General features: G+C 41.4%; 1 protein-coding gene across 1 annotated transcript in view; it reads right to left on the minus strand.

Moving 5' to 3' along the window:
* Positions 1 to 1,011: 1,011 nt before the first annotated feature.
* Positions 1,012 to 15,877, minus strand: part of LOC100878643 (RNA-binding protein MEX3B) — a 69,614-nt gene continuing 54,748 nt past the window's right edge. The window contains exon 2 of the mRNA XM_076532074.1: positions 1,012 to 15,196. Coding sequence (XP_076388189.1) covers positions 14,241 to 15,196 — 956 coding nt within the window. The 3' untranslated portion in view covers positions 1,012 to 14,240. The remainder of the gene's footprint in view (positions 15,197 to 15,877) is intronic.

Here is a 15,877-nt window from a genome sequence, read left to right on the forward strand (position 1 = left end):
ATCATCAGATGTTAAATCGCAGCAACGAAAATCGTTAAACGGCACCGGACCTAATCTTCACAGATCGAATCTGGTACAAAGGAAAAGCACGACGTCCTGCCGCACGAATGTAAGTAATAGAACAAGAGAGAACACAAGTTTTATATTCGCATCGTATAAAAATAAACGATTTGGAAGTAGGATTGGCGGCCAACGCGGACATCAGCGAAAATGCATCTTCGTTTTCGACATCCGACGTCACCGGGCTCGCGCGGCATACATGATTATCTCAAAAATGCTTTCCATAATATAATAATAATAATATATATTATATATATATGTCTATATATATATATTATATAAATATAAAAAATCATTCGACAAAAATATATTACGAGATAAAATATGCATTTCGATAAGTAGCTTGGATCGTGTCTTATCGTGAACAGTAATAATCGTTATCGATAGTTAATAATCGCAGGCTTTTTAATGATAATTGTATGTGTCGTAATAATAATATATTTTGTAATGATGATAGTAATAAACTTAATGATAATAATAATTATGAGGGATAATAATAGTAATAATTATAATCATAATAATAATAATATATATATATTAATAATAATGATAAAATATTATTGTTTAATAATTAAAACAGGACAGTCAGGTTGTTACATCTGGCATGTGTTTGATTTCTTCATAATTTCTTTTAATCTTTGCTTTGATTGCGATATAAAGATATATAATAAAAATATAATCATCGCCAACGAATCAACGCGGAGAAACCTAATGAAAAATTCTTCTCTAACGACTAATCTAATATTATCTAATACATACGAAATATATATGTATATATATAATATATATATATAAATCTTTTAATCTTCCCTCGTTATATAAAGTGTGTATTTTTTATTCATTTATTTCGTCTTTATTACGTTGACCTTTCGGATACAACAACCAATCAAACACAGAACATTTAAACAACCGGACAAGAACACAGGAAGGAAAACATAAGTACACGATATATAAAAATCATGATATATATTAAAATATTCATAATATTAATAATATTAATAATAATAATAATAAAATTAATAATAATAATAATAATAGTAATATATTAACGCATGTTCATAAAATTACATAAAAAAATATAGAAAATAATAAACTCGTAGCTTCTCTATTATTCTTTTTTTTTTTCATAATTTTTTTTGTTCTATTTTCTTTCGTTTTCGTTTTTTTTTTATCTTCTGTATCATTCATTCACTCGATTATTCTCACTCGTGCACACTCTTGCCGCGATTAATTTTTTTTCTTGTTCCCTTTCATTCAGAATCCTTCCTCTCCGTTCCCTTCTGTCTCGCCGTTCGTCCCTTGCACACTCTCAAAATATAACTTCCGGGGTAAAATGAATCTCTTTCTCTCCCTTGTGCCCTCTCACTCTCGGCCCTCTGATTATTACACGATTTTACGCGGTTATACATAGATTATTCGGTATATAGATCAGTAATCGTATGATTGTTAATTAGTATACGCACAATATTCTTGAAATTTCTGTCTCTGTGCTGTGGTGAGATCCGTATGTGTCCTATCGGTGTACATGTACATGTGTGTATGTGTGTGTGGCTCTGCGGTTTCTACTTCGTACCCAAATTTTACAACGCGATCGCCCATCGTGGGCCATCGTAATATCAAAATTTGGCGAGCGTACGCTCGGACAGTTTGCCGTTAACCCTCAAAACTCGTCGCGTCGAAATGACGGGGAACGACGGTCCTCGTGTCGCGTATTCGACTACCAATTATCGATTTCTTATCGATATCAAACGATACACCGTTAACGTACTTTAAGGCTAAGCGTGATTGAGCTAGAATGTAACAGGTCCAAGGATAGACTAAGGTTAGGTTACAGACAGGTTGGGTGAAGAAAAGGTTGGAACATATTTCGGATTGGGTTAAACTAAGATCAAGATGTATTAGGATAAGGGGCAAGATTTAGGTTAAGATAGGTCAGTCTACGTTCTATTACTGTTAGGTCAGATTAAAGCTACTCTGCGTTATCTTACGCTGCAATTAGGTTAATTTTCTGAGTAATGTTAGGGCAAGTTATTAAATTACATAAGGTTGGATTACTATTAGGTTACTAATAGGTCAGAGTAGGTTAGGACTGTCACTGTAAAATCAGGTTACGTTTATCAATAATTAAGTTAGAATCAAAGTTAGGCTCACAATCAGATCAGGATATATTAGATTAAGGGTAGAATATTTTTCATCATGTCTAAGTCAGGAATATCACTCTAATATCGAGCAGAAATTACATTCTCCGTCAATCACCAGTCCTTTTACCGGTAGTAGATCGATCGATGTTTATCGATAACATCACTGATAACGGTAGCCTTAGAACAAGAGGAAAAAAATCAGAGACACGCGATCGGAATCGCGTGCCGATAATCGCGCATTCCTAGTTAGCACTCAGCCACGGCGCATCGAGTCACAAATTGATTATTGCTGGTTCGTTTAACGTCGTTACGGGATTAATTATAGCTATCGTCGGAGCAGGGTGACCGATTACCGTGGCCCGATAATACGCGACGCGTCTTCGTCGTCTTTCCACCGAGCACCTTCCATCCTTTTTTTTCTCTCTTTCTCCTGTCCGATTAAGCGTCGCGGTTCGAATCGTAAAATCATAATGCCCAGACTGACTCGTCGTTACCACCGAACAGTGCGAACAACTCGATCCATTTTGCCCTGACGTTCGTTCTCTTTCGCTTTGCTCGAACCGGGCCGGAGCTGCACCGAAGAAGAAAAGCAAACGAAGAGGTAGAAGATCGCGTGAAACGCGTGGCGATCGAGAAGAAGAGTTCTGAACACTCGCGGCCTCGAGGGATGATGAGAGTATACCGAGGAAAAGCGAAGAAAAATGGGGACAAGTCCACGCAGATAATGGAACAAATTACATATTTACAAATTGGGGACCGCGAGAGTACACTCGGATGCAAGGTAGGCCTCTTCGAGGACGAACGTAGGGAATGAGACTCCCATTTAAATTTACAAGCATATTAATCAGAAAATTTCATTCACTTTGCGAATCTTCGCGATACTACCACGAACGGATCTTCCATTCCCTACATCGCCATTTTCCTCTAGGAGAGGCTACCATGCACACGCGTTTCGAATTGTTCGATGCCTGATCTTTCACTCCTGACCACGGCCTAAAACCCTGGCGAAGATTTGGAGAACACGCCGAACCGGCACCATTCCACGATTTCTATTTTAATAGTAGACACTATCGAATATCATAATAGTAATAATAATCGTTAAAAAAGAAATGATAGTAATGCTGATAAATACGATGACGTTAATAAAATATCGAATATAAAATACTCTTCGCTACCATATATTAAGATTCTCGTTTAGCAATCGCTTTTTCTTCTTTATCTCTCTCCCTTTACCCCCTTGCTCGTCGCCTCGCAAGGGTTCTCGAAAGAATACTAAGCACAACATTCAATATATTCAATATGTATATATATATAACTATTATAATGCGATAACTATGATAATGCGTTACACGTTTGCATGCATCTCAGCAATACGCTGGAAAATATTTTGAGAAAGAATTTTCGGTATCGCTTTTTCACCTAGTGTGTACTTGTTTTTCTTTCGTTTCTCATTTAACCCAACCCCATTACCCAGGCGTGTCCCATCCCCAGTCCCTACGTATCTTTTTTCTGGGTTTTCTGTTTTAATATTTTTATCCATTTCGAGTTGCATGTCTTTTCGGTTTGTCAGTCAGAAATGTCGCGACAAGTAGCACGTTCGCAATCTGTCTTTCCCTTCGTTCCGCGTACAACCAGCTCGATACCTTTCTTTTCAATCCCAACGTTTTCTGCTCGCGAAATCGAGGAAGTACTCCTTTCACCTTCGATGCTATTAATATTAATATAATAATATACATTTACATTTATATATATATACATATATAGACTTCTTTTTTTAAAATACTGATTCTCTAGTTTCGGAGCGGTTGCCTTCCTCAGATCACGTCGCGTTTACGAGAAACTTCGAACAAAATCGTATTTGATTACTCGCACACATACACGCAGACACACGCACACCCCTATTACCTAAATATCGTTTCTCCAACTATCGAAGAAAGGAAAACCATGCGTCCTGCTGCGTCAATTAAAAACAGCGCATCCTTCTGTCTCAAACACCCGCATTTTCTTTTTTTCGATTTTTTTGTTTTCTTATTTTTCGGAGAAAAATGGCAATCCAAGGATACAGAAAGACCGCTGATCCTGTCTGAGAGACTTTCCAACTGATGCAATTCGAATAAACGAAAATAGCAAGCTATCGAGTCTCGTAGGAACACAAAGTGAATGAAAATGAAATCGAAAAGAACGAAGGGTCGATGGACGCGATTGATCTATCGATCAAGCTTCGAGAATTTGCACCGTCGGTTCATTTGCTGTTGAGATCGAAATTCGGGGCTAACGACTGATCATAATCCCGTGATACTGGCTCTATCCCGTTCAATATGTTTCCATCTTGCTTGCGTACATTCGAAATTTTTTATTTCTTAAAATGTTGAAGATGCATTTAGAGTATATTAGGTAGTTTAATCGTGGATGATTATTGTTTGAATTTAATACTACATGGTCCTGCTCCTCCTTAAAGCAACACACGAATTATGTTATGGCAGATCGTAAATTATGGTATGAAGGGTTTAGGGCAGTATTTTCTACGACAGACCTGTACAGTTTTCAAATTGCATTATTTCATATAGCATGTTAATTTCTAGAGAATCTTGTATTTGAAATAAATATTGAAGTGTTTGAAAGTTGATGTGATTCGATAATTACATTTGCAAGAAATTACAAGACAAGTCAAGATTAAGTACATGACAATTTTGCAAAGTAGAGGAGAGATATATAATAAATTTAATAGTAAAAGTTTTTCCAAAAAAATGGTATCAACTATGATGGTCCCGGATAAGAATTTGTTACAAAGAAAAAGAATTGTCTTACTTAATTTCAACTGTATCTCCAAGTCTGTTACCCTGACGAATTCCATTTTCGTTTCAAGAACAAGTATGAAATCGTAATTCACGAATGTACGCAAACGATACGGATTAAAACACGTTACAAGTTGGAAAAATAAAAAAAAAATGACAAGTAATGCCATGTTTACATTGGTGTTCGTTAGCGATTCAAGTGATGAGCGACGTCAACTCGCAGCGATGGGTTTGAGACGATCCAAGTTTGTTCAAGAACTGCAACACCTATGTGAACACGACATGTTTCGACGCTGACGCGTGCTTTCCTCTCCGGATTCAGATTTGAAACGCGACCATACGCTACGTTCTCTCGTTCTTTACGATAATTAAGTAGACTCGTAAGTAATTTAACACTCGAGTTGTTCGAACGCACAGTTCGATATAGAATAATACAAGTGAGTTGCCCTCGAACACGTGAACGCCCTTACCTCGCGAATATAATATCTTCTCTGTAATGTACAATATATTAGAGATACACGAACGAACGATCTCACTCGTATCGAATCACTATCCATCGTCGATCGACAGTTTGCACCGAGAGAACGAAAAAGAAGAGTACGATGATGAATTAGACTCGGCACGCTTAGAGATAATGGACGTACGCGTAGTCCATCGATCCCATCGAACAAACGAACCCCGATCTGCTGTTGCGACTGATCGACCGATCGATCCCGAAGCGTAAAACAATTTAAATAGAGTTTCAAACGAACGACAAACAAAAACACGGCTCGCAGATCGATGAACCGATCGAACGAACCGATATACACTCAAGCAGCACGGATATATACTCGAAATATATATGTATATATATTATATATATGTGTGTATGGACCAATAATAATAAATTCTACTAATTAATATTGATAATCAAATATAGAGCTATTCAATAAAATACAAGTATATAGTAAATAGAGAGAAAAAAAATTAAGCAACAACGATCATCTATTTTTCTCCACCTCTCCGTCACTCTCCGTCTCTCTTTTTTTTTCTATAATATATATTTTATATATAATATATATTCATCTATACATATGTATATATATATATATATATATATATATATATATATATATACGTTTCGATATACCTATAATTATCTGCATTTTCATTTTAATCTCCGTTCGCTAGATTCTTATTCTGTCGCCTACTAACTCCTAATAATCTCCCTTACGTTTAGTTATTATTCTTTGAGATATGTATCGTCGTATGGGTGTACGTGTCCTTGCAGTTGCTCAATATAATCGCACGCCGTTTCACCCTAGTGTCAAAACCTCATTGTCTCTTTCTCTCGCTAAATATCCAGAACTCGCGAGGGGAGCAAAAAGATGTCGAACGAGAATCGTTCGTTCGCCTTAATTTCCCTCGAATACCAGTGTCTCGATCACGGAAGAGAGGCCTAGCTCGCGATCATCTCGTATCTCTTGGTCTCGTTTCCATCGTCGTCGTGTTATTCTCGCCGTCGAATCCGTTTGTCACCTCACGGCGACTCAATCGTGGCTAATTGTACGCGTGTACGTGTATGTGTATGTGGTGTGTGTGTGTGTGTGAACTCGCGAGTGTGAAAGTGTTGCACAGTATGGTCTACTCGTAATCTCGTCGTGTGGCGCGGAACGCGAACGCGTTCTCGCTTTCTCGTCTTTGTTTTATGAAAATGGCAGTTATCGGTCACAGCCAATGGCTATCAGTAATCATTAAATGTTACGCTTTAATACGATTACGATTAAGTTAACCTTACACGCATTACTCGTTACGTTAAAACATGATAAATGCCTCCTAGAGAGAACGCGCTACAAAGATACACAGCATATGCTCATTTTTTATAGTTCGTTCAACCACGGCCAAGTCGCCACGAGGGTAACGACGCGTACAGTTTCGTTGCATTCGAAAGAAGGGACCACCGCCTCGATTCCCGTATCGATCCGCGACGTAACCTCGACCCCGACAACGATCGTTCGAGCAGTGTCGAAATCGCGACGCGAGAAGCGAACTTCTCGACTGGTTCGCGTCCGAATTTTGGCTCGTTCGCCGGCTAAATGTGTCGGACTGCTCGCGTTCTATCGATCTGATCCGAGAGCCCCTTTCTCGAAGGGTCGGTTAAGGGACGGTCGTAAAATATCAAACGCGAACGCTCGCGAGAATGGCGAGATCGAAACGTTCGGTACGCTACGCGATTGCAGCTTCTTTAATATCGTTCTAGTTTGTAACATCGTTTCTTTTTGTTCGGTTTGCAGGTTATTGCGAGGTCATCGACGTTTCCCCGCGAACTCGCGACACGCGGAAAAAAAGAGCAGGGTAGAAAAGTCGTGTCGAGCCGGGCTCCGTAGCGAGAAACCGTTAATAAAAAACAATAATTAATTTTACAATACCCTTTTAATACACTTCACCATTTTATTTTTAATCTCGATAAAAAAATAAGACTTTTAATACGTTTGTATAAAATAACGAAAAATAGATTAAATAACAATTATAATAATACGTTATTATATTTTGGATATTTATAAAAATATATATATATGTATGTGTGTATATATATATCTATATATATTTTACATAATTTACTTATAATAACTCTTTCGAAAGCGCATAAACAACTTAAAAACTGAAAACAGAATATATCAAATGGAAAGACAAATGGGGAAAAGGATCACGTCGCGAGCTTACCGTGATCCGTCCGACACATCGTTGACTGACACCACTGAGAACGGCCCAACGGTTTAAGTGAAAAAGGAACTTGATGGTCAGACAACGCCGGATAATTCGCGCGTCGTAGATCGAGCCGGAAATCGAGGCAGTCTCCTGGAGGATTTATTCCCGTGTGCTATAAGTGAGTCTCTACCATTGGCGCAATTAAGCTACAATTACCACAACTCCCAAATCGTCAAAATTGCAAAATCTTTATTTAACAAATTTACGCGTTAACGCAGAGTTAACTTAAGAAAGTTGCAAATTCCCAAAGTCGCTTCTAAAATTCCTATATCCCTGATTCTCAAATTTCTTAATTCCTCGACTCTAAATTTTTCAACCCCCTCGATTCATCCCAGTTTTCAAATTCCCGAACTCTGCAGATAATTTAAATCCGGAAACACTCGATTACGCCAATGGTCGTACAAACGTATTTTCCTAATAAGCCCAAAAACCTACCCTTTCCTCTAAGCTAGCAAGCCTTCACCAACCTCGCAACGCAACCAGCGAAAAAATCAAAGTTGAATAAAAAAGTAGATAAAAGTAACAGTTTTGATTCACGTATGGCACTGTAAATCCTGCTCCGTTTCCGGTGATTAGCCTCGGGGGGAATGAAATTAGCTCCGACATTTTGCGTCTGGTTAGCGGACACGACGTCGGTGTTATCGAGGAAACTCGAAGCGGTGGTGAACGCGTTTCCGCGCGTCTACGTCGCGAGTATAGACGATCGAAAACGGGGACAGCAGAGATCGTGACGACGTTATCGGCGGGAACAAGTGGAGCGAGCACGTACGTACGTATATACACGTGTACACAATGACACGGACCTAAGTGCGGTAGCTAATAGACGACGAAGATGACGATGCTGAGGAACGTGACACGGACTTTCGTCGCGATATGTCGGAACCTCGGCCAAAGTGAAGGTTGTGTTATCTAGCCAGAGTTGTCCCAAAGTCTAGCGGAGATTCCCGACAAACTGTGCTCGTTTTTTGTTTCACCGTTCCCGGGACACCGTGGCTCCGCGGGGAGGGGGAAGACACGTGGATCGTCGAATATATCCGTCAGACGTCCCGGTGACTCGAGTTCCGGCGGCCCGATATCGTCGACCAACGATTTTCCTTCAACTTCCGCGATCGAAGAGCGGAAACGAACGAGACTGTAAGCGTCGAAACTGTGTGTTTCACAGGAAAACAACATTTTCATCGTCAAAACGTTATTTATTGACAAAATATATAAAAGCTATAAATAATTGTAACAACGCTCTCATCATTATTTTTCTACGAACGAAAAGCAATACCTTTAAAAAAATAGTACTTACAGCCATTTTAGTTTCGCCCTTCGATCGTGACCTGTCTTTTTGATACACACCCCCTGTGGCGTTTCGCTTTGACGAGGGTTAATTTCGATTCGCGAGCTGACGAGATGCGATTCGAGTTCTGGCAACCGCCCTTCATTCTCTGCCGTTACGCGTCCCGCGGGAAACCTGCGAGCTCCTATTTTCCCTTGAAAACGCTTTCGACATCCGCGCGGATTACACCGTTTAACCTCTCGAACCCTTCCCTGTCCGCGTGATCGTCGAATCGAGTCCTCTTTGATCGTCATGTCTTTCAAGGTTCTGTCGAAAGGAAGAAGCGAGAAAAAAACGCAAGAGCGACAACCCCGTCCATTTTCTCGTCTCGTTTCGCGACCTTCCTCTGTTACTCTCTTTTCCTACCCTTCCCTGCTCTCGAATCGTAGAGTCACGCTTACGCAACGAAGTTAATGACAGATTATCTGGCATGATCTACATGTACACGTACAAACACGCCGACCGTACTTTAATTACACTGTGTGCGACGGCGTCCCCGTATATCGGAACATAGATGCTATAGAGAGTACCTATAAATATATAGTTTATATGTATATATATATAGAATATAATATAATATAATAATATAATAATATATATATAATATAATATAATAATATAATATATGTTTATATTCATCACCGTACCTTTTACGCATCTTTATCTCTCTCTCCTCTCTCTCTCCAATTTATACTTAACATAGAAAAAATATAGAATTTACTTTGCCTCGAACTTAAATATAATAAACTTTTCTCTCACATTCAATCTCTCTCTCTCTCTCTCTCTCTTTCTTTCTAGCATTGATTATAATATATATATATATATATATATATATTTTTTTATTCGTGTTTCTGTTCGTGCGTGTGCGCGTATATGTGTATGATGCCGAGTGTGCACGATGCATTTCGCGAATGTCTTTTTCCCATTTCTGCTGTTTATGACAGTGTGGCGAGCGTACGTTCCTACAGATAATTGCGATGCAGGGGAGACTTCGTGATTTCGAATTAACTTAAAATATTACGAATTGGGAAATCTAGTCGTTTGTGAAAGTTTTGAAAATGTGTAAATTCGAAAGAGTAGTAATGAGGGTATTTGGAAACTTTGTAATTTGAAAGTTTGAGAATGTCGGAATTAGAGAAGTTGGGAATGTGGTAATTTGAGAATGTGGGAATGTAGGAATTTGAGAATTTTGAAATTTGACGATGTGGAAATTTCTCCGCCTACATAAATCCTTATCCAAGAGAAGCGTACGCCGCAGGCGAGTGTATGCATGTATGTAGCAACAAATAATGGACTATATGTATGTATACTAATATACAGTATGCACGAAAAATGCGTCTAAACGAACGTACGCGTGACAGACTGTTTCTGCTGCATGAGTGTGTGTAGGTGTGTAGTTAGCTACTATCTCGCAATGGAAACACTTTTAACAAGCAGGAAGATTTTTGTTTCTCGAACGAAGAGAACGACGCGGGATAAAACGGGGCTGAGACAATCGAAACGAAACACACGGCGAACGAAAACACAGGAAAAAACACGATCTCGACGTAGAAACGTCAAAAATATACAAAATTAAAAAATAAAGAACGAAGGGGGTTGGAGGGGTTGAGTTTGGCTGATAAACTACCGAAACACCCGCTATACAGAGCTGCGGCTCGAACGACCAAAAAAATATCTTCTTTCTATCCGACCATCCGTCAACACTGGATGATGACATATATAATATATATAATATATATATTTTTTATATATATATATGTAATACGTATTAATAATATTACCTCGACTTGTTCGGAGCTGCGACTTGAGCATATTTTCGTTTAAAAATGGCAACGATTGACAAGAAGTTTCGACGATTCGAAGAAACGAAACAAAGACGAAGGAAAAGAGATCGCAGAAATAGAAAACGACGAAGACGATGAAGGAAATCGAACTCGTGATCGAAGTCGGCATAAATATAAAACAATAGCGAAAGGGGTGTAGAATCGAGAGCACGTCCGAACGCGGACGTTCCCACATTTTGGCCCTCTCTCTGTCTAACGTCTACTAATAAGTAATTTCGTCCTTCGATTTTGGTTATGATCTAACGCAAAGGAAAAGGAAAAAAGCTTGACCAGCTTTCGTTTCTTTCTCGAGACGCGTTCGCGCGAACGGCAACGAGACGTTCGCCGTGAAAGAAAAAAAAATAATAAAAGGAAAAAAGTAAATGGAACACAGAAGAACATAGAGACACGTACCGGCCACCCTCTCGTGCGTACCGTAAAACGAATATCGCAGTTTTTGGGCCCACGCTCGTGGCACGACGGGTCATGACCATTTTTCGCCGTCTAATGGGATCATGAGACTCGTCCACGAGGATGTCAGCGGGGAAGGACGAGGAACGAGACACCATGGAAAGAACGAAATAAAGCTTGGTCGTCCTTCTTCGCCTGACACGTTATCCTAACGAGAGGGCGCGGTAGAGTGACACCGTTATATAGCATCCGATAATACATCTATGCGATACAATAATGCAATATAATATAATTATAATATAATGCAATGACGAGTTTCCAAAGAAAAGCTAAATACACGGGTCGTCGATCCCTACGTGAAAGATACGTCGGTTTAGTTCTTCTTCGAAATAGCGAGCTACATCGCTCGATTATTATTATTATTATTACTAGAGCTCAAAGAATACACTCAACGGGGGGAAGAAGTCGGCCGCGAACCACGTGGGGATCGACCGACAGCTTTTCTCTTTCCCTTGTTCTCGTTCTTTTCAGCTTTTTTACGGGGAGAGTCGGTTCACGAGATCCCGCGATACGCCGTCTTTTCTTTGTTTTTTCTTTTTTTAAACACAGTTTTGTTTCCCTTCGAGCGCCGTTTCCGCTTTTCCTTCTTTTTTTTGTATCGTTTTTCCTTTTAATATAACTCTTATAATAATTTCCTCTTTGTCCACGGCGTGTGCAGCTGTCCCCAACCACCCGTCGTCCCGTCGACGAAACGCGCGAAAAATACAAAATCTAAATCTCCTCGATAAAATATCATCCCTCTTACTGTCGTCAGACTTCTCCTGACACCATATTTATTTAATTATTTATTTATGTTTATATTTATATATATAATATATATATTATTAATATTATTATTATTTCAATTGCTATGTCGCTTATATAAAGGTAAGATAATACTCTAGTAGCGAGGGAGGCTGGGTGGAACGGGCACGCCGTGATTTTTGTTTTTTATAATACTATCATCTAAGTAGTTTCCCAGCAGATCGAGGGACACGTGACCACTCACCCATAACTTCTTTCATTTTTTTTTTTTACTCATCTCTTTTCTCTCGTGCGATGTGTGCCTGTATGAATGAGATTGACTGTCTGCCTGTATAGTGTACGTGTATACGCGTGTACGCGTGTTTGTGTTGGGTGCGTCAAGTGTGGGCAATTTTTCGGTAATCATTCGCTGCGGTTGCATGTGACGAGCTCGCAGGTCTCGAACGGTCGATTAACATCGGTGCATCGGCCGACAAACTCGCTTCCACGAAAAGTTTTCGCTTGTCGTGTGTTAAAAAGGGCGAAGAAGAAAAATAGGCATTCTGACTATACTTGACTCCCTATGTTAGTTGGTCAAAAAACGACGGGCATGAACAGATCGTTCGCTAGACTCTAAAAATCCTTGGCGGAGAAACTTTGGAAACTCAGGCATCGACGAATGCACCTTACGTTGTTCGGTTTCTTATCGAACAAGCCCTACGATCACGTGACCTAACTCTGACACGATTTTGCCAGGTTTATACAAAAGATTTTCGACCATCCTCGCTGAGATTCGTGCTTTGTCGGTGTTTTGCGCATTTTTCCGTTCGTACGCTACGCGATCAGCTGTTCGTGTGCCGCCATATTGGAGTTATCGGTCACGTGACCGCGGACGATTTGGACGATCGAGAGAGCAATCGAACTCCGTTAAAATTTTTGTCACGCTAAAATGTTTCTGTTACGAGTATCGAAGCTTGTAGTTTTCATTAAACCGGAACGATAAATGGAACGTTACGACCATCGTTTTTCTTAAATAAAAATATACAACTCGTAGAAATTTTACTCGTCAATGATTGCAAGCACCTCTGACAGTGTCTCGTTAAATGATTGCGTAATAAAAATTACAAGTTCGATCTCACCAACGTAAAAACATGGTGGTGAAAGAAGGATAAAATTGAAAAATATTTAAAAATTGTGAGCGCGTTTCCGCGAGAGCGCCGTCGTTTCTGGATTGTCAATTATATAAAAAGAACAACATTTACACTAAACAATTATTGTATCGATCCGAATTCGATAACGATTAAATTCGACCATTCCATTTTCTAGACTGCCTTCGATTCAAAAGAATTTGTATATAAAAATACGAAAATACCGTGAATACAATCAGTGAATGGAATGTTATTGCAATCAATACGAAACAGCTAGCTCAGCCTAATTCATTTCTCCGAGCGAGTAGCGTCTCGGTCCCGCAACCAACGCGTGTATCGATCGGTGGGCATCATTTATTTTCCAATAGTTCGAAGGCAAGCCCGTAAAGCGGCAAAGCCAAAAAGTGATCCTTCTGTCACGACACGGTCTTCCCGTTCGACGTCGATCAGAGTGCCCGATTGCTCTCCGTCAAGTTACAACACCGCTGACCGCTCTCGGCACGACAGAATCTCGAGCCTGCAAGCTCGATTTATTAAAGTATGAAAACGATGACAATGAATGAGCGAGTATGTTTTTCTTCTCTCTCTCTCTCTCTCGTCCTCTATTATCTCGTAGAACTTAAAAGCTGACTTCGTTGTATCCGGTCGGCGGGAACGACGCGAAAAGTATTATCGGGTAATTCCCGGCGCGTAGAAGAGGTTATTGGCAGCAGTGGAATTGAGACATTGTGCGCGTCCGCTCCCCCGACGTGGCCGCGAAATGAACGCGCCGCGGTCTGAAACGAACGGGGGACACGAGCTGTACGGAAAATTCGAGGATGGGCGTTCTCCGGCGCCGTCGTTCCTGGATGAGCCGGCAAGGTCGAAGTGCAGATCAATCGGTGAAAATCGGTATTAGCCGGTGTACCAGGTGCCGCGACGCGAAAGGAGCCACACCGGAGATCCGTTGGCTCTCTTCCTCTCTCTCTCCTTCTCTCTCCCTCTCTCTTCGTATGTCCGGGGGATGTTTAAGAGAAGATACGAAGCGCCTGTAAGACGGGCCTCGAACAGACGGGGCAGCTGGGGTCGGAACTCTCGCAGACCCGGTTGCTGCAGTCCAGGCAGAAGTGATTGTGTCCGCACGGTACGAGGGCCGAGGTGACCTCCTTGTCGCCGCACACCACGCATTCCCGTCGTCCCAACAGCGAGTCCGTGGGCGATGTCGGGATCGAGCCCGGCGGCGATGGCCTCGAGGGCAACGCGACGCCGGGGAACGACCAGATCGAGGATGCGGACTCGAATGACGGGGACTCGCCTAGGCTCTCGTCCCTCTCGACCCCGGCGCCCCAAATCGCCACGATATCGTTCAGTCCAGGTGCACCGGAACTACTGGACGAGCTGCTGCAACTGCCGCTGCTGGAGAACGCGCCGTTCGATCCGTTCGAGCCATTCGAGCCCGGTGGATCCAGGCAGCCCAGAATCGAGCCCAAACCACCGCGACATAGTACACTGAGCAGTTCCGAATCGTCGAGACTTGGTCCTGTGCCGGTTCTCAGGGCTATGTGAGCCTCGATCTCGCGTCTCGCGGCCTCCACGCTCTCCGGCAATCCCGTCACCTCGAACACCGGCTCCTTGTCGCGACTGGGCGTCACTATGTAGGTGTGCGTCTGATGTTGGATTCTCTTGATGGTCGCGCCTTTGGGCCCTACAACCAAGCCGACCACTCTGTACGGGACTCGTACCTGAATCGTCACGTGGCCTGGCACCGATGCTGGCGGTCCAGGAGGCGCGCCCAGAAGCGCGCCCAACGAACTCTTGCGTGACGCTCGGATTTGAGAGAAATGCTCCGCGGCCGAGAGGATCTCCCGTTTCGCGCGGGCTACGTCCTCTTTGCGGCCTGTTACCACGAACACCGGCTCCTCCCCACGCACCGGGGTCTTGATGTAAGTGTTGGTCTTTGCTCGAAGCGCTTTGATTTTACAACCTGCAATCAGACAGAAAAACCAGTTACGTATCTATCGTTATAACGTTCGCTATAATTTATCAAATATTTCGATTTCACGCTTTTCTACACGAAGTACTTTTAATCGGTAATTATTTCTTTATATTCTAATCATATATCTTTTGTATCTGTAAATAATTTCTAAATATACTGCCATATAAGTTTGAAACGAAAAGAACCGCATTGGAATATTTAAAGTGTTTCGTGTTCTTTTCATTAGTAAATTTATAACTTCATAAATGTAGGAAGAGAGAAGCAAAAAGTTTAGAAACGACGAGGTACGAAATTACGAAGAAATTGGTCGCAAATGAAAGCCACATCCAAGCTCGCGATAGTTGGCCATAACCGGCTTAGACCCTGTACGCGTCAGATACTTTGGAAGTTTTGTCATGGCGCAATTGGCCGTACGCGACGAACAATCAGCGTACATAGAACCGTGTACGGTACGAAAAAGGAGAAGCAGAAAGCGGCGGGATGCCGCGGAGAAGGAAGGACGATAGAAGAAGGAGCAGGGTGCAGGAAACTGGAAGGAAGGAGGTCCCGACCCGGTCTGGTCCTCGGTCTCGCAGACTCTCTGGCCTTGAGCCGGCGCAATGCTAGCAATGCAGGTGAACCACTCCTCGCCCTATCCTTCTTTCTCCCACGGGCTTCACCTGTGTCCTT

This window comes from Megachile rotundata, chromosome 5 (genome assembly GCF_050947335.1).
Source record: "Megachile rotundata isolate GNS110a chromosome 5, iyMegRotu1, whole genome shotgun sequence".
NCBI classification, from domain to species: domain Eukaryota; kingdom Metazoa; phylum Arthropoda; class Insecta; order Hymenoptera; family Megachilidae; genus Megachile; species Megachile rotundata.